At 41.3% G+C, this 25426-nt stretch overlaps 1 protein-coding gene and 1 long non-coding RNA gene across 12 annotated transcripts in view; one reads left to right on the top strand and one right to left on the bottom strand.

Moving 5' to 3' along the window:
* The window catches only part of LOC110986632 (myosin-IIIb-like), a 59125-nt gene that overhangs the window by 15943 nt on the left and 17756 nt on the right, over positions 1-25426 (bottom strand). For 5 of the 11 annotated variants that reach the window (XM_087133995.1, XM_087134003.1, XM_022248663.2 and 2 more), the window contains 25 exons: positions 24185-24289; positions 21841-21940; positions 20357-20474; positions 20154-20255; positions 19290-19355; positions 18546-18716; positions 17145-17247; positions 16916-17032; positions 15997-16101; positions 14978-15061; positions 13204-13406; positions 12767-12865; positions 11941-12052; positions 11185-11311; positions 10298-10508; positions 8690-8834; positions 7394-7547; positions 6900-6991; positions 6051-6180; positions 5237-5337; positions 4188-4217; positions 3309-3374; positions 2267-2320; positions 1655-1972; positions 544-706 (listed from right to left, as the gene is read on the bottom strand). In XM_087133995.1, the coding sequence (XP_086990121.1) occupies positions 544-706; positions 1655-1972; positions 2267-2320; positions 3309-3374; positions 4188-4217; positions 5237-5337; positions 6051-6180; positions 6900-6991; positions 7394-7547; positions 8690-8834; positions 10298-10508; positions 11185-11311; positions 11941-12052; positions 12767-12865; positions 13204-13406; positions 14978-15061; positions 15997-16101; positions 16916-17032; positions 17145-17247; positions 18546-18716; positions 19290-19355; positions 20154-20255; positions 20357-20474; positions 21841-21940; positions 24185-24289 (3076 nt within the window). Of the gene's footprint in view, positions 1-543; positions 707-1654; positions 1973-2266; positions 2321-3308; positions 3375-4187; positions 4218-5236; positions 5338-6050; positions 6181-6899; positions 6992-7393; positions 7548-8689; positions 8835-10297; positions 10509-11184; positions 11312-11940; positions 12053-12766; positions 12866-13203; positions 13407-14977; positions 15062-15996; positions 16102-16915; positions 17033-17144; positions 17248-18545; positions 18717-19289; positions 19356-20153; positions 20256-20356; positions 20475-20973; positions 21787-21840; positions 21941-24184; positions 24290-25426 lie in introns of those variants that run through there. The other 6 variants (XM_087133998.1, XM_087134000.1, XM_087133997.1 and 3 more) reach the window with 6 other exon arrangements.
* Positions 22931-25259, top strand: LOC147799572 (uncharacterized). Its single transcript, XR_015424634.1, has 3 exons — positions 22931-23040; positions 23938-23970; positions 25074-25259. It is a non-coding gene; the product is annotated as an uncharacterized LOC147799572 (long non-coding RNA).

Here is a 25426-nt window from a genome sequence, read left to right as displayed (position 1 = left end):
TGAGAGTAAAGTCACATCTCGCTCTTTCCTATTTTGAGGGTTCAAAGTCATACTGAAGCGAAGGTTAGCTTTGAGGTTTTGTAATATTTGGAAATTGTAACCCGTCTCCTATTTAATTCCAAATATTTCACAAGATCATACATTTGAAAATGTCATTTTCTCAGCTATTTTGACGATAGCATTATTCGGGCCTGGTCTGAAATAGTGAAAATATGCCGTAAACACAGACGCAAAGCTGGCAGAATAATGTCCCTTTGTCACCTGATACTTTTACCCTAAGTATTCGATGCACATACCACAGGAAAGCTCTTTTTCTGCTGAATTCAAAACTACCAATATCTCAATTTTTAAAAATTCCGACTTTCAGCTCATTTTGTGGTGACAGGTCACAAAGGTGATCTATGTTCCGAACAGCCACAGCGTGGCAAAGACATACACATGCAACAATGGGTCCTCCAACTGCTGTAAACTGAAGTATAACCCCAACTGCTACTGTTGAAATCCACTTTGACTCGTAGTGTTAGAATGTTAAAGGCCACTCACTTTTCTGGAGGATGACAGCGCTGGACAGTCTCCGGCTCAGGAGTTTCTTGTAGCGTACCCTGGCCAGCCAGCCTTTGACGATGGCCTGGACTAAGTTGGCCAACTTGTGGTGTTTCTCCAGCTGACAGTCCAAGTCCTCAACATGGTGATACTTCAGAAACACCTAGCCAATCAATTATCAGATTCACAGGTTTTCGTTTAGATTAGACTACAAAATTGGGCTACGAATACACTAGAAACAGGGCAATGGAAAATTAAACAGTCGGTAAGTTTAGGTTCACCTTGAGGTTTTACAAGGTTTACAAGGGTTTTGCGGGGTATCTCACAATAAAACCTTGAGTTACGCCTTGTTTCATTTTACTTTATAACCGTTCATTTGCAAATACTTCTTTAAAACATTAACACAATGCATTTTTCATCTATTTTCACCATTCCAGTTTTTTGCAATCTATGATCTATTTTCAGAGTCCAAATTTTGCATCTACAATTCCTGTTGCTGTCCTGATGTTGCTTCTACAATTTCTAGCCCACTGCATTCCGACATTCTGCACCGATTCTACTGCTATCATCAGTGAGCCAAGGTTGTCTTTAGAATCTCTATAACCTTCTGCACACTGCCACTCTAGACCCCCTCCAATACTGTCTCTAGGTTTAACCCTACAAGGGCCAAATTCTTGCAGACCATGTCAGAAGGAGGGAGGCAGATTCTGCCCCTTCCCCGAAAAACTCAGCTGTCCAATGCCAGATCTTTTCTAAACTTAGCATATATGTAAACATACTCATTATCAATACAATTCAACTCAATCCTATAAACTGTTTCAATTTTACCATTACATGAAGTTCATGGCAACACCCACGTCAGACCACATGCATTGAGTGCGTCATGGAAAACTATTTATTTTTGTCCGACTCAGTCTCAGAAAAGTTGGCACTGTGTGAAAATGTTGTGTCCGATTTTCACAAAACTGTTGTCAAATGACTCCGTAATATAACCGAAAACCTCCTGTAGGCATGTTGTGTGAAAGAAATGGACGGCAAAGATATCAGAAAAACTGTAGAGAGGGTGGATTCAGCCCCCCCCCAACTCAGTCAGGGTTAAATTCAACAATACCTTGGTGTTTCCCAACAGCCAGCCCATCAGACCGCATGCCTTCAGGATGACCTCGCAGGTGGCTGGGGTACCCTCAACCCGACTGCTCATCTCATAGGCCAGCTGCTGGTACCGGGCAGCAAACTCCAGGAAGGGGATGCGGTGGGAGAAGCCCTGCCGACGGATGCGCGTGGTCTCCAGAACACCTGTATAGCGCAGCTGCGTCAGGACCTTCTCCTGGTCAAACTGGCCCGGTACCCGGTCGTTGTTGGGCTTGATGCAGCGGACGAAGTGGGGTTGGCTGGTTACCATCTTAAACAGGAGCTCCCTGAGAGAATACTACATGAAAACAAAGCACAACCACAGAAAAATAACAACAATTACAATAGTGGACACCAACCACATTTTTCCTCTTAACCCCTTCGCGCCGAGAGGCGGCTAAGACACACCGTAAAAATTGAGATCCTCAGCCCGCTTTTCAGCTATTATTCTCGGCCCACGCTCTAGCGAACACGGTGAAAGAAGGCAGACCCTGGCTCTTGTATATATGGTAATTGATCTTTGTGCGTAGCCCAGAAATTTATTCAAGTTTGTGAACTAATTATGAAACAGCAATCCTGGTAAGATACTTACCCTGAAATATGATGCCACAGTTTGTCTGTTCTTTGCCAAATTACCACTTGTCGCCTACAACACCAAAAAAATGAAAAATGGAGTACATCTAATTCTTTTTTGTAAGCCAATTTTTGAAGACAGCATTGAACGCTTTAAACTGTTGTCTTGGTAGCTTTTTTTTGTCTAGTGCCCATGACTGCATAGAGCTACGTGTACAATGTGAAATCCTTTCAACAGTAATGAGGTCACTGTGACTGGAAAAAAGCCAGTAAAATTTTTACCCACGCCATTTCAACTCAACAGAACCAAACATGCTTGTAATCTGTGCTTTGAGGTGCATGAAAGTTGGTGAATAAAAACCATCAGATTTTCAACAAGTGTAACGATACACTTTCACATGACGCGTTGTTAATCGGAAGAGATGATTGTTTCATTACAAACATTTGAAAAAAAACCGACTTGCAGTTACGAAAATGGTTTCTATGGAGAGTACACAAGCATTTTTCTCCTAAAAACAAATATTGGCATTAATTAGTCTGAAGATGTTCATCTATATGTATCATTACTATTTTGGAAGCCTAAATACTTAAGCCAATGCATGCACAACAAACTTAACTTTGTAAATTTTGTAATTTTTCCCTAAATGACTTTCAAATATTAAAGAAGTTGTTGGTTAAAAGACCAAAAAATGTCCTTTTCTCTATTTTTCTTAAGGGGTTGAACGAACTTTTGTGGCTAAACTAAGTCTCTTCCAAAATTCAACAAAGAAAAAACGAGACAAAATATGGGAAAAACAAAAGTAAAACAAATTAAAAAGTGAGGTTTTTTTTTTTTGGAAGCACTGCAAGTTTCAATAAATACATATTGAAGCATAGTTGGCAACTTAATGAGTGCAAGTTGTTAAAAAGGCATGAGAATATGCAGTCACTGACACAAAGTCAACCACAAACAGACAAAGAGACATAGTTATGCACCGGTTAGCCATCAGCCGGACAAACAGACTGAATGAAACATTCAAATGATACCGTAATACACAGTGGGGACAGTGCATGGTGCGTACCGTGGTCAAGCTATAGGAATTCTGCACTGCCGTTATTACCTTGGGTGTGGAAGAATCGTCATTACGCTACAGCAGAGAAGAAAAGAATGGGAAGAAGTCACGCAAAAAAAGAACAACAGAATGATTGCGCTTCCATGGTAACAGCTTTGCAGTTTACACTCACTACTAGAAAAACAGGACCAAAGTTATACAGGCAGGACAGCACATATCTTTTATGCTTTTCAAATATGGAGCCATTTTTTTTTCAAACTGAGGCTACACTGACAGTCATGGCTCTCAGTGAGGTATCATCAGCCCCACAAAGGAGGCCAAGATTCTCAAAGAGCCAGAGTTTGAAACTGCAAAGTACATGTATTCAAGCAGCTGTAGCGAAATACATGATGGATGTGTTTTTTCAGGATGGATGAATGATTACATGTTTTACGATTTGATTTAGTGTTAGTAACATTACAAGAAGTGAAATCTTTATAATTACAAAGTCACAAAAATTGGCCACATAACCAGTCACAACAAAAGACGGTTGTCTTGTTTCAGAAGATACAATTAGCAATAAATAGCATATTTAAATTTTACACGACAGATTCAAACTAAGGTTTCAATTCGTCAAAAACTGGTATTTTGTGTCAGGTGAATTTCGGCAAACTGAAGAGGTTTCTGAAGGAAGATAAATCTTATCCTCTCCATTTTGTTGTGACAAGTTATGTTGCGTACATGAAAAAAAGCATTAGTAAGAAAACAAAGTGAGCTGTAATGACAGAACGGGGGTGAGCCACGAATTTCAGGAGTAGGACAAAGGCAAAAGCAAGTAGTTTCTCAAGATGAAGAAAGCTACAACAGTACAGCGTTAGAGCAACCTCTCTCCACATGAATTCATCCTACCTCCACCGCGGGGCCTGCAAATGTTATGTCCTATGGAAAGGAAGAAATTGCCGACATTTCCAAGTTACTGAGCTGAATAACAATTTGGGAGTTCCATTTCAAGCGCTTGTCTTGGATAAAACAAAACACAGTCTAATGGCAAATGAGCCAACTAGATTTAAAAGTAAAACGTTTTGAAAGTAAGAGGGCCTGAGATTTTGGCTATTAAAGCAACTTGGCAAAATGACTGAGAATATTTCCATTCCCCTGTGGGTAGGATACAAGTCCTTTGCAGGTTAATCACAAGCTCATTTTGGAACCTCCCTTCACGGCAGAGGGAGACAAATGATCTTGCCTAAGGCCACAACCTATGACCAATAGCTGGATCTGAACCCCTGACCCTTTGGTCACGAAACGCAAACCTGAACTACTATGCCACTCTCTCCCCAATGACCAAAGCATTGTGCCCCCTTTTCTTACAAAATACGTTTTTTGAGGTCTCTCCAGTCAATAAGCAGTTGGCAGTAGCTTGTTTCTTAAGATAATCAACTGCCAATAGTGTATTTACAGTCACAACAGAATAATGATGCAATCATATAGTATTTGTCAAATTTGAAAAATAATTAGCCACATGTTCATAAAATGGCACTAATATCATCTGGCTAGTTGGGGAGTCGGGTTGACAAGGTAGTTCTTTCTTCGCCTTCCACCTCTGTGGTCCCGGGTTCGATTCCCGGCCCGGTCCACATGTGGATTGGGTTTTCAGTCCTTACCTGACTCCGTGGGTTTAACCCAGAATATTCTTCTGGGGTTTTCCTCCCACCTCTAAAACTGTAACTGCTTCTTACTGTCCCCCCTTTACTGATGTTGGTGAATGTGGGTCTCAGCCATGTTTAAATGTATTCACTGTTCCACGCTTAATGTCTTCATTGTACAATGCATTTGAACATATCTATATGAATAAATACCATATATTCATATCTATATGAATAAAACATATCTATAAATGAATAAATTATTATTATTAATATTACTGTGGAACTGACAATGTCATCCTCACTCCATCTTACCTCCCGGATGATCTGTGCATAGGACTTGGCACGGCACAGCTGCTTTTCCTTCATGTGGAGTGCCTTGCGCTGGACTGGACCCAGCGTGCTCGCCAAGTTCCCTACACAGAGCGATCGTAAATAGACTGTCTTACTCTATGCACTATGTACGATAACCTGCCTGATCCTTCAAATTGGGTATTCCAAAGTGTAGTCATCAAATTTTGATATTGAAATGTTTAAATTGGCAAAAGTGAGAAACAAGCCTCTAAATTTGAGTTTGTGAAAGAACGCTTTGTCAAAGATATTTCAGCGTGGAACTTTGACAGAATATTTTACACATAAGCAACTGCAGAAATTTCAGAAAAATCTTTAAACCTAAGAAAATCACCATGGTGCCATTTTCAGCTGTTTCGTAATTACTGTGGCTTTGATATAAAGTCACGTACTTATAAGAACTATTGATATGGATTATGAAGATACATAATGTTGCAGCCAGCTTTTTGGCAGCTCAATTGTCAATTTACGAGAAGTCTGGGCCCCCTCGGAGATACACAATGCTGAAAAGTCAATGATTGACTCAGTAGGTTGGCTGTAGTCGGCACAAAAGTCCACACCGACTAGAAACATGGTCCCACAGGCAAAGAAAAGACAGGTTGGTGTGTCATACACATATTTCAACTTGGTACATAAGCAAAAAACACCACGTCAAGAGAACTCAGTTGAGCATGCTCACTTTGCTCAGTACGTCCAGTACAAAGATATGCGCATTTGCATCGTTTCCTCACCAAAGACGCTATTCCTTAGCAAAAACACACCGTATCTGATTCAATACCTGTCTTGTTGAGGTGCTGCTCAAAGAGAAGCCTGGTCAACGGCATCTTGGAGGAGCGCAGGAGGTAGACGATATCCATGACTAGGGTGTCACGGTTCTTGGCCAGGAAGCCATCCGCGCTGTACATGACCTGTAGACAAGAATGACACGATCGTTTCCAAGAACTTACAGATTCTCCCTTGGGGGGATTCCAGACTCAGAGTCATTCCTGGAGATTCTCAGAGCATCTCTTTTGTTTTTTTATTCCATAAAACACTCAAAATGCGACAGAAATTATTCACGAAACTTAAGAATTTTAAAATTCAAGTTTTTTGGATACTGTAGTTGAGACAAATTGTGAATGTTTAAGTGTACCAAAACCATGAATTACATTCATAGCAAAAATGCGACTATTAGCAAACTTTGCATCAGGTTCAAGTTGGATGTCAACACAGCCCGTATCACTGCATGTCAATGACACAATGAGCGAATAGTTGAGTGAGTAATGTGAAGAGAAAAACACAAAACAAATCCTCTCGACACACGATCAACCACTGCTGGTTCGAACCATTTGTAAGTAAGTGCATTGCACTGTTGGACAGTATTTGCCACAAAACCAAACTGTAGAGGATTTTTAGTCACGATTTTTGACGGACAGTGTTCAATTTACACAGATGTGTGCGGAAGTCTCTACACATTCTGGCGTAGATGAAAAATCCAATAGAAATACACAGATTGGAAAATGCGTGCACCTCAATGTATGCAGTATGCTTCCTGAAATGCCTTTGTCCGTTGTGTTACATCACGTGAAAAACCTCCAGTAACGGTTTGAGTTTGTTCCTTTACAGCTCAATAATTCAGCAATTTTACCTTGCCAGCATAGTGTTGTATTCCAAAATCCAAGCCCCCAGCATGGGGTGACCGACAGTAGTAAGTTCCACTGATGTTCTGGTTGAATTTTTCTGAAGAATCAAAATAGCCAGGATAGTAAGGAAAATTACCATTGGTTCTTGAATGATAACTCGAGAAAAAAAGAACAAAAAGGCTTTTACACTGAAAGTTGTGGTTAACGGACAATTTCAAAATGCATGGCACAAGAAATGCAACAAGTGTCAGAATCTTTCGGGGTAAAATGTTACGTCAACAAACACTTTCCAATCTGACAAGCTGCCCACTTTTCAACTGAAGAATGATTTCCCATTATCCATCAAATTCCAACAATATCAACTTCAAAGCTGAACAAGAAGTTTGTTAAAATAAAATGTAAATACCAACACCGCAAAAGATTTCGCAGAGCAAAGCATCATTTCCAAACACAAAGAAAGTCAAGCCTGTGACACTGATGATCATGGCCTTATACCCACCCACGAGCGTTTGGTCGGTAGCCTGCGGAAACCAGCTTTCCTCATCCAGCAGATGCAGCATACCTAAGGGCCTCTGCAGGAAGAGATCCAACAATGGCTGGTTGTCTTGGTAACTGATCATGGTGGCATCTATGCCCTCTGCGCTGTACTCCTCCTGTGGAAATGAAGTAAGTCCAACGTTCGTGTTTCAAAGGAAGGTTCTTTTCCAGAATGCTGTGAGTTCCCTTCTTTGGAGTTAGCCATTTCTCTTATTAAGACCATGCTTCCATAAAGCATGCAAAGGCATTGTCCACTGTTCTCCTTTCTGAACGTCTGTTGCTGGGTGTTCCAGGTAAGACTAAACAATGCCCTTGTCATATTCTACAGTGCTCCGACTTACACCTCCTTCCTTTTTAAAGCATTCATTTGAACACAGGTGTAAACATTCCTTTATTTTCATGTAGCTCAGAAAAATGGGAAAAAGAAATTATCTTATATGCACTGAGAATACCCTTTTGATATCAATTTGGATCAAGATTCTTATAAACGCTTGTTTTAATATTGTGACAAATAACTCTTATCTCACAATTTCTCTTAAAGTGCTTATAAGCATTAAAAAGGCCTAAGGAGCGCCGTGCCAAGCACACATGGTCTTTAATGCTTCCTGTCGAGTGCTGGCTTTTTGTTCACAGGTCATTTTCTTTTGGTACGATAAAAACGGCATGCCAAAGGGAAAGAGACATTCTGAGACAGGAAGTCGCAAGGAAGAAATATAAACCGACGTTACAGTTTTAGTTGAGAGGAAAAACACCAGAAGAAAGTAAGATATCACTATTTTGGTGTCATTTTCATGAGATTTTCTTAATCACAAAAACATTCTCTGGAAAGAACCACAGATGGAATGCAATATAATGAGTATTACATGTATATACATGCAGGTTAAATGTGCATATTAATGAATTAGTATGACTGGACTATTCTCTCAAAATTTCATTTTTGGGGGTAAACTTTCGAATGGTTCTCAATTCTAAACTTACTTTTAATAATCAAAGCTGATAATTGATTGCTTAATCTCCAATAAACAGTAAACATGAAATTCTCCAACTATTGTCATTCTGATAACTGATAACCATCGAAAGTCTTCAAAAGTTTATTTTCAATAATCATCCAAATAAAAACTCCCCAAATGCTGGAATTCCAAAGTAAGGATTTCTGTTAGTCACTGACAACTACATGTGGTCACTTTTTACAATAATCATCCCAACATGTGCTTTTATTGGGAACACGGTTCTCGGTTGCCAAAATGGAGTCGGTCACCTGCTCCATCGCAAAGATGTGCTGGTTGAAATAGAACTGGATCTGCTCATTGGCGATGTTAATGCACAGTTGCTCAAAGGAATTGACTGCAAAGTTCTCAAAGCCAAAGATGTCCAAGATGGAGATGGTTCGCTGGCCATTCTCCCTGGAATGGGGTTGAGAGTGTTAAGAAAAATGGAAACATGCCATGCAAACTTGTTTTAATACTAAGAATTAGTTGGTTAGTGTTAGTGAAAGGGTTAGTTAACAATTTCATGATGACTGTACATATGCGGAACAATGTAAGAGTCACAGATAATACAGACTCAACTTAGAGTTTATCTTAAGACTTCTACTGCAGGTAACGGAGAGTCTCAGAATTCAGGAATATTCATATTCCAATGGAACATTCCCACTGGAATGCTTGTATTCCATTGGAGCGTTCACTCTTCAGTGGGAACAGTGATCTTTGTGCGTAGACTGTAATGAGGCACCATTCCAGTGGGAATGCTGTGTTCTCAGCGAAGCATACCGACCATTCCAAATTATGAGATGCCAAATAAAGCTGGTATATAGAGTCTACCAGATCCTGGCATGCTTGGTTGACAAGTGATTAAGACATAAGTACAAGTAAGTCAGAGATTGAGGGTTAGAATCCCACCCTGTTGAGCCGGGGAAAGCTGTTCTCACTAGCGAATTGTTGATAAACAAAGCAGGCATGCAACTGGGTATTCAGAGAGAATGAGGGCATTCCCAACTGGGTATTCAGACAGAATGAGGGCATTCCGAACTGGGTATTCAGACAGAATGAGGACATTCCCAACTGGGTATTCAGACAGAATGAGGGCATTCCGAACTGGGTATTCAGACAGAATGAGGACATTCCCAACTGGGTATTCAGAGAGAATGAGGACATTCCCAACTGGGTATTCAGACAGAATGAGGGCATTCCCAACTGGGTACTCAGACAGAATGAGGACATTCCCAACTGGGTATTCAGACAGAATGAGGGCATTCCCAACTGGGTATTCAGAGAGAATGAGGGCATTCCCAACTGGGTACTCAGACAGAATGAGGGCATTCCCAACTGGGTACTCAGACAGAATGAGGGCATTCCCAACTGGGTACTCAGACAGAATGAGGGCATTCCCAACTGGGTATTCAGACAGAATGAGGGCATTCCCAACTGGGTATTCAGACAGAATGAGGGCATTCCCAACTGGGTATTCAGACAGAATGAGGGCATTCCCAACTGGCTTTTCAGAGGGAATGAGGACGTCCCCAACTGGATATTCAGAGAGAATACGCACATTCCCAACTGCAAAAAGTTTCAGTATATCCAAATTTTTAATAATGTGCATCAGAAGAGTCAAATCAGCTGATCAAAGGAAAAGTTGGACGACCGACAAATAAAACCCACTATAAATGACACAAAAAACAATCAAAGTGCAACATTTCCACGGTGCATGTCCTATTTTCGAAAGTCTTATTTTCATCAGCTGCACGCACTAGCAATGCAACAAGACAAATATTTGAACAGCTGGACTTGCCCCAGCTCTCTGGCCGATACCCATATCTTTGACCTGGCCTACTTTTCTGCACCCTGACCCTGTCTCTACACTGACTTACCCCGGCTGCTCGATGGGCTTGAGCAGCGTGTTGATCTTGTTGACGATCCAGTTGAAAAGCCGCCCGTATAGGGCCTTGGACAGGGCGTCCCTGATGTCCTCGGCCTGGTCCTTGGTGTTCTGACGGACGATGGTCTCATCGCAGGCAACCACGCTGCTGGTGGTGATAGCTTCGGCAAGATCATCTTGCTCAATGCCCAGGAGTTCACTGCCTAAAGTAACCATCCAAACACTGACAACATTGATTCCATGATGGTTGCAGTGCAAGCCAAAATAGTCCATGCTCTTTCACTGCAGACTGCATTGGGGGAGTTTTTTGTCTTTGCAAGCAAATTCTGGGAAGTAATCTCTTGGAAATATATGTAGATAGGTTTTCATGCTGTTGGGGAGGACAGAAAAGAGAACTAACAAGCTCTCATCTTGTATTATGGGATAAGGCCTGGCACGAGACAGCTATCTTTATCTGCCCTGTGCTGAAGTGCATCCTCACCAGCACTCACGCGATGAGTTCCCACAACTCAGAGAGGATGGCACATGGAAATACGCCCTGACAAACTGAGCAGAACTAATACTTTCATATCTTATCAAGGCCACTAAAACTTGTGCAGGGGAATCTCTCCTGAATAGCTACACATGACCAATGATTAAATCTTGAAACAATTTTTACAAGTACAATGCAAACTGTGCCAGTCTGAATCATTAAATATGTCAAAAGACAAACAGTGACAAAAACCTCAAACATTTTCAAAACTATTTCTAAATCATGCAATAACTTCAAAAAATGTTTGAGGTTTTTGTCACTGTTTTTTTCTGCAAAATGAAATGTCAATCATGGATTATGTCCATTCATCCATTCAATGCCTCTTTATGAATTTGTGTACTGCATACTTTTCCGGACATCAGCTGAATTTGTGATGACGCTCTTATCCACGCTATGTGACTGCTCAGCCTCCTCAAAGGTGATCTCGCCGAGATGAACAATGCCAGCCAGGATGCTGTAGACAGATCCTATCTCCTGACCAACAGAAATGAGAAATGATCTGGAATGGCGTCATCACTGTCATTTCAAGGGAATTTAAATGGTGTCATGGTCAATACCCTATGACTATGAAAACAAACTAACTCAGTGGGGTTCAGAAATTAAGAACCACTAACCACTCCAAGCAAACCTGTTTCTGATTTTTATACCCTCTGCATTTTAGACACAGCTACGACAGGATCGCTAATATACAGTGGATTGTGACCGAAATGCTCTGACACAAAATAATCAAATTGTAAAGTCATACATTCAATGTGTATGATTCACTGACTAATTGGTAGCCGTGCTCAAAGACTCTGCCCTGATAGGGGGCTACAAACTACATAGTGGTGGTCAAGCAATTGGCTTCAAAATACTAGCATTATGTGACTACTCTAATCCAAACACTCTCTACATACTCTTTGGCCTTTAGAAATGGACTTTACGGACCAGTCACAGATAGACAGACATGCACTGGTGGGTATGTAAAAAAGGGACCATCTCTTGCTCCTCCACAAAGCCAATATTGACGTAAGTTTCACCCGGATGGGGACCTCCATCTCGAAGTATGCTCATCTGGAGTGTGGCCATGGAATGTGAGAGAAGTCACACACCCCCCCCCTTACCACATCGGTGAATCCTATGGTCTCCAAGCAATTGTGGATGTCCTCAAACCTCCGCTGAAGCTCAGGGAGTTGATATGGATCGGTGGAGGAAGGGTCGCCCAAGTGAAGATACCTGCAAAAGAGTCAGGAAACCAAATCCCAAAACTCAAAGGATACTAGAGAAAAACTTGAGTTGATGCCTTCAGAAAACGACTTTCATATGAAATGTATCACAATCTCATGTATCCAACATGGTACTTCATTACTTTCTTTGGCTATAAATTTCTACTTTCATTCACAGAATGTACAGTAACGAGCAACACTTCCCTAATCTTCCCACTGTTTGAAAGGTTGTCAGAGGATGGATATTTAAAGGGGAAAATTTTATTTTTAATGACCTCCTTGAACAATGACCCTACAGACTAATTTGGTGACCAGAGATAGAAAGCCATCTCTACGGTGACACCAAGCTCATGGGCAGGTAGTACATGCACGTACGTTACATGCCTCTTGAACCAATAGGGCGTTGTGACTCTGCTACGTGAATTTGCACTCAAGTTGAACAATGCACCGGCAAGTGCAGCGCCGCGACAGTAATGACATCTTCTCGGATTATGGAATACATCTTGGGCCCTAGTCCCGTTCCCTACCTGTTCTCGTAGTTCACAATCAAGCAAAGGCTTTCTCGTGTGCCAGGATGCTTGTACAAGTGGTGCATTTGGAATGGGCGCCTTGTTAAACGAGTTACAGAGCTAGATATCTATAATCTCGATGGCATATTAAGTTTTCCTATAATGTGGTCACAGCATTTTCGGAATGACATTGTCACGTGGGAGCATACATGTACCTGTACTTCTTGTTGAGCTCAAGGTGGTAGCTACAACTCTGATTGCTCTCGGCTAGACCGGCCAAGATGTAATAGAAGATGTGAAAGTTCTGCTCCTCTCTGCGTTACAGAGAAACAAAGAGAAGCGTTACAACCCAAGCAGCTTCAATCTCAGACTCAGTGGCTTATTGGAGCAGGGCAACTACATTAGTAAGCAGGTCACGGCTTTGAGTGAGCTGGTGTTTATTTTTCAGTGCATTAACACCTCAGATACCATGCAGGTTATGCAAAAGTGCTTCACCAAAAGATCAGATATTCTCAAGAGGGCACCCAGCATCTTAACATATTTTAGAATGTTGGCCTTTTGCCGTCATACTTTTCATATTTATGTTAAATAATGAACAATATTCTGGGATTCTTTCAACTTTCTCCTTCCGGTATGCTCAAGGTCAACTCACTTTGCTTGCTGTATGACCCTTGATTTCTCCAGCAGGTACTGGGAGATGACCGCCCCCATCACCTGGCCGGTGCTGGTGAACTTCAGTTCCAGGAACTTGCCGAAGCGGCTGGAGTTATCGTTGATGACGGTCTGGGCATTGCCGAATGCCTCCAGGAGGGGGTTGACCTGTAAGACACGCTGTTCCAAGGAGCGGTTAATCGCCTGGAAAAAACACACAATGAATATAACAACTGATGCATATACATGCTCAACTTTTTATATAAAAATCTAAAGTAATTGACAGCATACACATCGAGCACAATCTCCTTGAGTGGATTGGCATGAACAATCCAAACTGCTTCACGTCAGAACGACTGCGTTCAGAGTCATCAGTGCTGCTGTATATATGTTGCAAGATAAAAAACATATTTCAAGGACTCTTTTCAGAATTACTTCATGGACTCTCCATGAGCATGTGCAAATATCTAGCTGTTGGTAAGAGCCCGCCAGTTTGCAAACTTTGCATCCACATTCGTTTGTGGGGCCAAATTAACTACTTCCTACCAGATGGAATTTGCATATGTGGAACCTGTTTTGGAGCAATTTTCAAGATTTTCCGTTTTCAAATTCTTCAAAAATGCACAACTTCATTTACTGGACGCTTAAACCTACATGAATGACTGTCTGGTGGCTACTCTAATCTGACAGGCAACCTCCACTGATGCCCAAGTATTGCAGGCAGGCCTGCCGCCCAGTAAAGACAGCCCAGATTGCGCGGTGTTGCGTAATTTCCTTTGTTTCCAAAATTGGCCCAGTGCATTGCTGAATGGTAGTGGGGTCTTTTAAAATGTGGCTGGATTAGCGTGCAGCGATACTGTATCGCTCATTGCTGGAGTGCTGGAGGAGCCCTTTTGTCCCTGCTGATAATCCATGGGAGCTGAATGCCGCAAACAGTGGTATACTGTTTCAAAACAACGACAGATTACCTCCGCTAATACCAACTGAAAAATGATGGCAATTACCAGCAGCTTGGTCTTTTGTTACAAGGTCCAGCTCCTTTGTTTGATTATGGACACCCTGGCTCTGCCTACAAACCCAAGGTACTCCGTACCAGGAACCCCAGCACCGAGTGGTTAATGAGGCTTGTATGGCCTGTGGCCCTTTTATTACAGTAATAATTCTACTGAATAATGCAGACGGGTTGAATGTCTTGTACTAATGGGAAGTCTGCAAACAACTCAGAGAGAATTGTGGTACTGGACAATCATCTTGTTAAGTGAGGAAAATAAGCCGGGATCGCATTTGGGATGTAGTATACTCAATGCAGAAAGCCAAGAACATAAATGATACGCAATGCCTTCCTGACTGAAGGAAACACAATTTGAGAAAAAATAAGCAGCATTCATCCCTGCGATCCCCAACACCATATAAAAACTGGGCGCACAAGCAGTTGGGCTCTGTTTATTTGTGGTATGCCTAATCCCACATAAAAACATGCTCAGGTATTAGTTCAGTACTCATCCTAACAAATTCCAACAAGCCCTGGTGTTGGAGTTTGGCTGGTTGGGGATCTCCGAGGTTGAAAAGGCAAGCCACTGCACATTTTCTGTCCGTTTGCTCCCTATCCCTAACCATGCAGAACCCAACAGGATCAAGTAAAGTTTTCTGGCTGCTGTATGTTCAGTTTTGCAGGCTTCACACATTATAGCTGCTGGACGTTATTGGGTTGTGCAGGATGGTGGCTATACTCTGTTAACACTTAAATTATGAAATGAAATTATGAAATTGTGTACCTTTCCGAGTTTAGTTAGTTGCTGCACCAGCAGGTTGGCACTTTCCGTCTTCCCAGCCCCGCTCTCACCACTGACAATAAGGCACTGCAAAAGAGGGAGAAAATTGCCACGAAGCATCACACTCATGAATCCATACACGTCTCTGTTGCCATACATGTGTGAAAATAACCAAGCAGGAAAGGTGATGTGAAACACTCTGATGTGTCAGGATGTGCCCAGAGTTGAAGAGCGCCCTCACTGGCAAATAAGGGACAGACTGGAGGGACATTTTCAAGCGGGCCTGTGCACATGCCTGGCATGCATGCGAAGACTGTACATTCAAATAGAAATTGGTCACGCATGCGCAGTGCACCCCGAGCCAAATGCGCATGAACCCACTCATGCACACGGCAAGTTCCCACCAAAGGACCGGATTGTGTAATTCCGATCAAAGATCAAGTGACTGAAATGAACGACTCTGTGCATGGTTGGCATTATCTTATGTACGTGATTACTTGGAGCAAGCTCCAAATGAATGGGAACTTGATAGAACTGATGAGAGGAAATCCATAGTATTTTATAAAAATACTTAGGAAATCTACACCTTGTGGAAAAATTTGTGTGCAATTAACAAATAGGAGAAATAGTGTAATGAAGACAAAATTAGATATGCATAGATTTTAATTTTGACTATACAGTATTTATGGATATAAAGTCATATAAAGAACATGCATAAACACGTCGCTATGTCACTAATTTTGACGTTTCGATCTCAGTTGGATTTATGCCCTAAAGACTGAATTTCCTTCAAAATCCATTGAAATACAATCTACAAATTATTCTAAGAAAAACAAGGACTAACTTCCTCAAAAGTTATTAACAAGAGAAATCAACAATGATTGCATCCCACTTTTTCTCAATAAATTTCAAGTTTTCAGGGTTTGGTTTTCTGACTTCGAGAACCCATCAGCATGCATCTTCTATTGACCTAGGTCATCGGTAGCCATTTCCTTACATGCATAGACGAGACAGATTCTCACCTGATTGTGGTTGTGAAAGAGCAGTGCCTGGTAGGTGCTGTCTGCCATGCCAAAGATGTGGGGTGGGTTTGCTTGTTTGGAGGCGTGTCGGTATAACTCTGAAAACTACCAAGATTAAGGAAACACAAAATCAATGTAAAACCTGTATCAAAGGTGAGGACACTAACTGTCATGACGTGAATGTGTGCAGAATATAATGCAAAAATCTACACAAACCTGTGCATTTATGAACCAAGGCCAGGACAAACCTAAGTAAACTAGGCAAATGAGGCTAAAAAGCTAAAATCTTAACTAAAGAGCTAAAAAGTACAAAATGGGTTAAGTTGGAAGAACTGCAGTACACATGGAATAGACGCAACTTTTATGCACAATGATGACTGTACATGTGTACTACTATGTACACTTCTTGCCCAGGGCAAAGGTCAAATTAATCCCTTCACGCCAGGACGCGTTAAGCAACGCCGTAAAAATTGAGATCCTCAGCCCGCTTTTCAGCTATTATTCTCGGCCCACACTCGAGCGAACACAGTGAAAGAAGGCAGACCCTGGCTCTTGTATATATGGTAATTGATCTATGTGTAGCCCAGAAATGAAAAGACCGAATTTGCATCATAATCACCAGCTTCACAATAGTCCCCACTTTGAAAAGAGGCAACGGGAATGTGGAAGGTTGAGTAGAGCCGCATGCCACCGAACAGTCAGCCTTTTCACCGTGTAATTCAAAGCGTGCAGAGCACGCTGGGCCACAAACCGAGAATTTGCGGTTTGGCAGGTGGCCTTCGTGGCCAAGCCAGGCTGGAATTCTTGGAGTCGGCTTTCGGAAAGAAATTCCCGTCGAGAAGGGGTTAATGTTACTGGTATTGTAGCTGTATTGCCTGGCAAAAGTTTGGACAGAGGATCAGTGACTTGGGTTACTGACGCTGTTATCGTAGATGGCCAGCTGGGTGTAAGGGTTGACCGCCATCAGAATATCCCCGATGTATGTGTAGATCTGACCCTTCATGTAACGGCCGTACAGATGCTGGACAATGCAATCCTGGGGAAAGGTGAAATGGCACAAGTGAATGGTCACTCTTGTTCGATATCACTGAGCAGAGTGTAAAAGTACAAGGTGAAAATAGGATCATAAAATGCAGGAAGGTCTTTACCTGCGTGAGATTTTCTAGTTGCGCTAAGTCGTTGACCATGTCTGGGGTTCTCCTGCTGGATTTATGGAGGCCACGCGTGCGAACTGGATTCAATTTTCCGTGCCTACAACACAAATGAGTTTGAAATTAATCACTCCAATCCCAATAAAGAGAAAGAACAGTTAATTTTAAATCAAAAAGCTCCATGAAATAGGAATTGTTCTCATAGCACCAAACATTTTTTAAAGAGCAACCCCAACGGTGGAAGAAAATAAGAAATCTGGCCATTATATATTTACTTGGATCCAATTATAGACATCTATGCCACATAAACCCGGATTCAGCAATATTTTTAGTTTAAAAAACTCACTTTTGAGACCCGTTTCTGCCGAGCGCCATGGCCAGCTTCATGAAACGAGCATGTCACCATCGCGTTATTTATATCTCATGAATATGGCTTTTCCAGGATTTTGTTGCCATAGCACCATGGAAACGGTTCTCCGGCTGGTGCATGTACGCACTAAGCCAGCACGGTCTCGTCAATGCACATAATTACACATAGTATAGTAACATGTGTGTAGTTCAGTTATACATTGTCCCAAGTCCAAGGCACGGAGCCTTACCGATTCAAACCCATCGTGCCACCGGAGCGCCAACGGGTTCGGGCTGACGATGGGGCCACCGCTGGTGAACGAGGCGGTGAAGGAGACCAAGATCATTTGATAAATACGGATTAGTAAGTTCAGAGTGAAGGACAGATGTTTTCAATGTTTTTTATGTTGTTCTTTTATTCCGAGAAAAGTGTAAGGCTAGGCTGGCAGCTCAGGTGTGCAGGCCTTTGCACGAAAACATATCCCCATTTTTCGTTTCCACGGTGGTAAGTAATCAAAAATGCTTCTCTGCGTGGCACCACCAATGGTACAAACGTAAACAGTTTTGGAAAAACCAACAGAATTGGTCCATATTTTTATCGCATTATTACTATTTATTCAGAAGTCACAGTGCCACTTTACATATATAACTTATTACTTACATACCATGTGAGTATATTAAACTGTATTCCCATTTTTTTCACCACCATTGGGGTTGCTCTTTAAAAGTCAACATCTCAGTATAAACACATATGACATGGGTAATTCCAGAAATTTTGGGTCAAAAGTGTGACATTTTTGTGTCCCTCTTATATCTAACCTTTGTTATTTGACATGGAAATATCACTGGAAGTGATTTCAAACTATTTCTAGTTGTTTTGCAGTTAATTTGCATTAATTCATCACTCTTAGAAATCAAAGAAGTTGTTCTGAACTTACAAAATCATGTGTCAGATGTGATAGGAATACGAAAAAATATCTGGGATTACCCAAGTGTGACAACAACAACAAAAACATTTAGTTTAATCATACTCCACAGAATGACACTCACTTGGTGGTGACTTCGGGTACATGCGCTGGGCCATCCGTCTCTGTGTACAGTCCTATCAGACCGGCCAGCTGGGACCTGATCGATGAAATGTTTCCTGGCACACCAGTTAGGAAAGGGTGAGAGAGGAGCTCCAAGGCGCTGGCTCTCTGCTCAGTGTCCTTCACGAGGCACCTGGCCAAAAATGTGTCCAAGAAGAAAAGGGCTGTGCTCTGTTGTCAGACATGGGTCATTTGGCATCTGTACATGCCTTTAGCTTGACAATGATGTAGCTTTGTCCTTTGTAATTCAGCCTTGCAGGTATCAGTGTGGAGGATTAGCCCCTCCCCCTTGCATTATATAAATCAATAGAAAGATTCCATTTCGCAGCTCCGTGATTTCGGCTACTAGCTGCTATATCACAGGTTTCCTTTTTGCAAGTGCAACCTCATCTTTTCTTAACAATGTCTTTTCCTGATCAAAAAGCTAATGGAAGAAAATGGGTGTGTCACTTTATACATGACTTGTAGTCCTAATTCTTTGATACAATTATGGCAAATTTCAAAGTAAACTGAGTGAAAGTGGGGTCCTTCATATGTTAAGCCATGAAAATGTGAAAAAGCATCATCAGGCAAGGGTATACAGTGAGTTCTATTTCTGTCTTGCAACCAGACTCAAGTGCGTTTTCACATAAATACTGTATGCAGCAAATATGTGCCCATTCAAATGAAAATTGATCACTTCCAAGTTGCTTGCTTCAGACCATACCTTGCAATGAAGTCGCTGTACTCTGGGGACCATTTGGCTGGGTGCTGCATTGTGGGTGGCTTATTCCTGAAAAGAAAGGGGAAAAAAGTAGGATACATGAACAAAGGATACAGGGAAGCTCCAAAAGCAGGCAAGTGCAAACATTAACGCAATGACAACAGGGGGCAGTCGTGCAAAGACCAGCTAGTTCAACTGGCGATCCTTACTTTCCACAGTTTGGTTTCACTCAACCTGTCAACTTCTTACAAGGTGTGTATCAGGACAACATTAGCCTTAAATACAGCCTTGGGAAGTCTTCCTTTTACACAACTGAAGAACTGAGGAATCATATTGGGATAAACGTTGCAAGAACATGTGACATTCAGATCAGTTTTGGCGGTTGAAGACATATGCACAGTACACTGCATCAGGAAGTTGGCATGGGAATGGGAAATTCTCTTCACACTTTTTTCTTCCCAGAGATTCAGTTTCATTTCACAAAATGCGAAAAACTTTTCCCACGGGGGAAAAGAGTTTCACAGATTTCTCCACAAGTGGGAAAAGATTTTCAGACATTTTCACATAACTGGGAAAAGATTTTCAGACATTTTTTCCCCAGCAGTGGGAAAACATTTTCAAGCCTTTTTACGCAAGTGAAAAAGAGTTTTTTAAAACTATGTACACCAGAGGAAAAATCATTTTCATGCCTCGTGAAATGTGAGTGTGCATGTGAAAGTGAAATCTTTGTCAACATTTCCTTTTGCAATCCAGTGTTAACTTTCATCTGTAATGCACTTGTATGCTATAAAGGAACAAGGTCCGCAAAGTAAGGATTACATTCATTCAGGTAGTTTGACCAGACAATACACGTATATGTACTCTCACCTAGGTATCTTCATGAGAGCTCGCATTGGGTGTAGGTTCTTCAGCGGAGGTTCACCGTCAGCCAGTTCTATTGCAGTGATGCCCAGGGACCAGATATCACTTCTATGAATGACAGACCGATTCGTATTACCGTTTGAAAGGTAGTTCATTCTTTTTTTCAGGCATATGTTGGGTTAAAACCATTGAATTTTCAGAGAACTTACTTTGTTCCGTAGTAGCATTCCAGCTGTTGCCCACAAGCAATGACCTCGGGTGCCATCCAATACGGGGTACCGACTGATGTATTGCGCTTGCTCCGCCCTTTCAATACTGCAGACACACCTACATTTTAAACAAGAAACGTTTACATCATCTGTTTCAATTAATTGAAAACAAAAACTCAGAGTGCAGAAAAAAAAAGATTGCTATCAGTAGATGTACAAAATAAATACAATTTAACTACTCTGGGAAATATGAACTAATCTGTCATTTTGTTAACCTTTTCTACAGAGTGAAGGAAAACGTTTTTGTGTGCTTTTTTCCCCTTGAAAAAATACATTCACCGCCTGCAGTCTGTATATGTCTGTATCAGTGTTATTGGTCACTATTTTATTGTGTGCCTGGATACTGTAATTTCATCGGTCAAGAACGGCCACTTGGCCGGTCTGAAAATAATCTTGATAAATGGGTCAACTTCACGATACAGTACGACATGTACATGTACGCAAACCTGCTTCTCTTCAGCATTCCAATAATTGATCAAATCTAGTAAAAGCTGACTAAAATAGAACATGCACTCATAAATCAAGTTCCAAATGAAGTTCCTTTTCTTTATTCCTACATTAACAGTCTGTCAAGCAAACAGCAGATGGCTTGATGGACTTGCAAGGGATGGACATCAAGAACCGATCCATTACATCGCATCAACTGGTCCAGTTTTGAATCTGAAAGCTTGTTAAACAAACATGCACATGCGGCCCAGATAATGGGAAGCCCTGTCATAAAGGTATAATTACAGCACAGTATATTCAATTACAGTGCCAGTTTCAATCAGCATCCTCTTTGTACATTTCCACTGAACCTACTATGTGACATGTGCTTGCTTTTAACAGGAAACTGGGCATGCCTGACATGGCATTAATGGATGTGTATTATCGATTCTGACGACAGGGGATGTCTGAACAAACCTTGGCAAACACTGTACAGGCTTAATGTTGCATGCTGAATTAAAATGCTTGCTTCTGGGGACTTGAACATTGCACAAGGGATTGCTCCTTGTTTTATTAATTTTTACTTTTCTATCACAAATATTTTACTAACTCACAGGGAAAAAAGGGGACAATGTTTGTATTGTAAACCTATTATATTTGTCTGCTCAAAAGTAAGAATAGACACGCTCACAATTTGTGGAACAGAGACAAAAAACTAAGCTTTCCGTCAAATGATAACAAAGTTTCACATACATGTAATAATGGAAAAACTTCAAGACGAAGAAAGTTGAAAGAGCAGTGTCTGAACCTGCCACTTCCAGGACAATGTACTACGTCTTTGATGACCAGGCTTTTTTGCCACATAAAAATAATAGATATTTATGAAGACCTTCAAGCTGAGATTGACACACAAGTCACAAAGCACCAGAAATTGTTAAGAGAGCCGCTTCATCTTTCCCTGTTAATTCAGGCACTGAGCGGTGAGACAGCACACTCACCAAAGTCAATCAGTTTGATGCGCGCATCTGAGGTCATGAGGACATTGTGACCTTTGACATCACGATGCATGACCCCGTGGCTGTGCAGGTGATGCAGGGCCTGTAAATAAAAAGAAGAAGGACTTGGTCTTGTTCATTCAATCCACTTTCAATTGTGCATTTTTCAATTGCACTCCATCAAGTGACTGCAAAAACAGTGGATGCAAAAACAGGGGGTATTTATGTTGCATACAAATAGTTTGAAAAATTAGAAAAACAAACGGAGATTCAAAGACACGTCTCTAGTGCATGTATGTTTGCAATACTTCTGATATCTTTTAGGTGTAACATTGGCTTTTTAGTCACAAGATAGTACAAGCAAAATACACACTTCATTCAGTCAGAAAGGAAGTCTGTCAAGAACACTGAATTTATTTTCTTTACAGCAGCATAAATTTAAAACATTTTCTTGACCAAAAAAGGAGAACATTTGCTGTGTCCTAGCATAACGACACACGAACGATCATTGGAACTGCTTATGTACACGTATGAATATGTACACCAACATCCTGACCTCCACAAAAATGTCTTTACTGCAAAGCGATCATTTGCATCATATGCTACTGCCGATCCCCTCTAATGCTTTGTGTTTAATTGCCTGCTCTATATCGGTTGCATACATCATCCCACACTCAACAAGCACAGTACGTGCCGGCCTTGCGCCGCAATTACCTACTTCGCGACACTCTCCATTCCCAGTATAATGATGCAAACAGCCCCAGACCTGTTGAAGGAAACCGGCTGAGCGTTGCCACGGCAATATTAATGAGCATCCCAACTGGGGACAGGTTTTTTTTTAAGATGCGTGCCAGCGACAGCGTTAAGAGGTAATTATGACATACACTGTACATGCTGCATGGCTAGGGATAAAATTGAAATTATCACATGTATGTACATGGATGACAGATCAGTCTTTGGACCAGCCTGGTGTCCAGTCACCAAGTGGTTTCTGTCTAGACCTGGTCATTAAATCAATTGGTCACTTTCAGGCATGTTAAATGCCAGAAGGTGCACGTTAATGATAGACGCACTTAACGACAGGCATAAATGCATGTAATGCAACTCAAAGGATGGACAATGATGCGCATCTACAATCCATTAGCTGCTTGGGCATCAATAGTGAACATAACCAACCTTAGCCACAACTGAGTGTGCCAACTGGTAAGGTCTCCCGGAAAATTTAAAATACATGTAATTAAAGCAATTGTTCTTTTAAGCACCAACAAGGGAATGATTTCAGAACTACAACTACAAATTTCTGTGTGTTGGTTATATATGTACATTGTACATGTATGTGCCAACGTTGCCAGGACAAAATTAGGAATCTCCATACAATGTATGATACATGTGTTACAAATGCATAGCTACATGTACATGTACAGTACATGTACATGTACATGTGGCATACATGTATGCGTGTATTAACAGAAAAGAGACTGTGTTGTGTGCATTAACTCACAGAGGTTTTCATCCAAAATATCATTGGTTTTGGTCATTTTCAGCAATGCCTGCTTGCTTGCAGCTTTACAATGCCAAAGCAAAGTTAAATTCACTGACTTCATTCCACACATGCACAGCTTAACAAGCAATAGTACTGTGTCACTGCAGATGTCCATTGAGTGCACTGAGGTAGTTTATGTTACATGTACCTCACTAAGTGGTGGAAACCAGTGAGGCCATTCATTTGTATTTCTGAAAATCACCACTTTGCAATTGCGACGCTTATCTTGGGTGCACATGCAACTTTTTTGCAGGACTAATTTGCTGATTGCAAATCAGGTCACCAACTCAAAACTTTACAAAATGAATGAAACATGCTAGAAACAAGATGCGGAAATAAATTAACACAGCACAAAAGCAAGTGTACTTAATAAGTAGCTCTTGAAACTTTCCATTTGAATTCATCACAGTTTGAGGCAAAATCCAATGCCACAATGAACCACACATTTCCATAATATTCTGCCTAGTTCAGATGACAGATACAAATGCTGAAAAAAGAAAACTCTGACCCAGCTGATTTTATCACAGCCTTCTGTTATGCATGTGATCTTCATGTAGGTTCCCCAGTCGATGGATGATTTCCAGCTACATGTAAGTTTGAAGTTTGATAGTCGACCCAGCTTTAGTTACAGGGAACATGAAATGGAAGAGGACAGTGAGGGACAAAACGTTTTCCTTAATTCACAAAAAGATTCAGATTTCTTCTTCCCAGTTAATATTTCATGATGAATATAACGATAATTTATATAATTATAATTTGAATATAATAATCATGCTAATTATTGAAAGCAACGTTTATACAGACCTGTAGTGTTTCCCTCAGAATGTAGGCAATGATATCCTCGTCTGGTTTCTCATGATTCTCCAGCATACTGCGTATGAGATCTGTCACAGCACCAGCCTCACAAAGCTGGAGATACAAAAATCAAGGCTATTAGAATACTGCTATCTAAATATGTATGCAATACACACAGGTAAATGCATGTTAACAAAGTACATTTGAAGAAGAAAGTGACAAGGTACATGAACAGGGTTTTAACATGGAACCCAAGTAACAGAAACCTTTGTGACCTAAAGATTCATACCCTTGACACTATTCTGGACTACATATATGCTCAAGGAATAAAAATGTACACACACAAATGTGAGCAATCTTGGGCTTGAAACTACGTTCAAAACCTCTTAACTTCAAGTCCTGTGATCTATAGGTACTGGACGAAATTGGGATGTAACGTACCAGTTACTATGATCAACATGTTCACGTACCTCTGGAGGCAACAGCCACTGATCAACATTAGCACATTCAGGATAGTGAACACTCAAACAAATTTGTAAATGAATATGGAAGGCAGGGGGGTAATATACATGTAGTTTTGTTTGGTTGGCCCACCGTAGGCAGTTTGCATGATTGGCATATTTGGCATGCCCAAGTGCCACACCCATACCATTTCACTGATTGAATTACTCAAGCTTATCCCTATCTAACATGAACAGTCCTCCAGCCAAACCATTCAGGTGAAGTCACACACACCGAGCAATTGCGTAGATTCCATACCTGCCTCATTTCCCGTGGTCTCCAATTTCTTTAATTGCACAAGCCCATCTCCATCCCACCCCAAGGAAATCATACGTTATAATTGTTTTCCTCGTTGTGGCTTCTTTTCTTTCCGAAACCTCTTTTCTTTTAGTCTCAGGCATGCCAGCTTTTGAGTCATGCTTCTCCTGTGGGATGTTGGGTCATTGGTTCCATAGTTGTCCCTTCTCCTTTGGCTCCAGGACCTACTTTCACTACCGGTCAAAGCCAACACCAAGGCCAGCCGTCCCTTTCCCCAGTTACAGATCCTTCACCTGCCAGGCTTCTTCTTTCCAAAGAGCCTTGCCCACCCCACCCAGAATCGTCTCCGCAGAGTTTTTTGACACAGCCAGTAAAAACAATGCCCCCTCAGTTTGCCCCAAATCACAGTACAGCCACTATCTGCAAGAAATTTGATGACGTTCTGAAGGTACATGTACATTGTCCAAGTAGATCTTTGAAATCGTCATTTTT

This window comes from Acanthaster planci, linkage group LG03 (genome assembly GCF_054643075.1).
Source record: "Acanthaster planci isolate LZ-2023a linkage group LG03, COTS_SCS, whole genome shotgun sequence".
In the NCBI taxonomy this organism is placed as follows: domain Eukaryota; kingdom Metazoa; phylum Echinodermata; class Asteroidea; order Valvatida; family Acanthasteridae; genus Acanthaster; species Acanthaster planci.
Note: the sequence above shows the minus strand (reverse complement) of the source record. Positions and strands in the feature narration are given on the sequence as shown.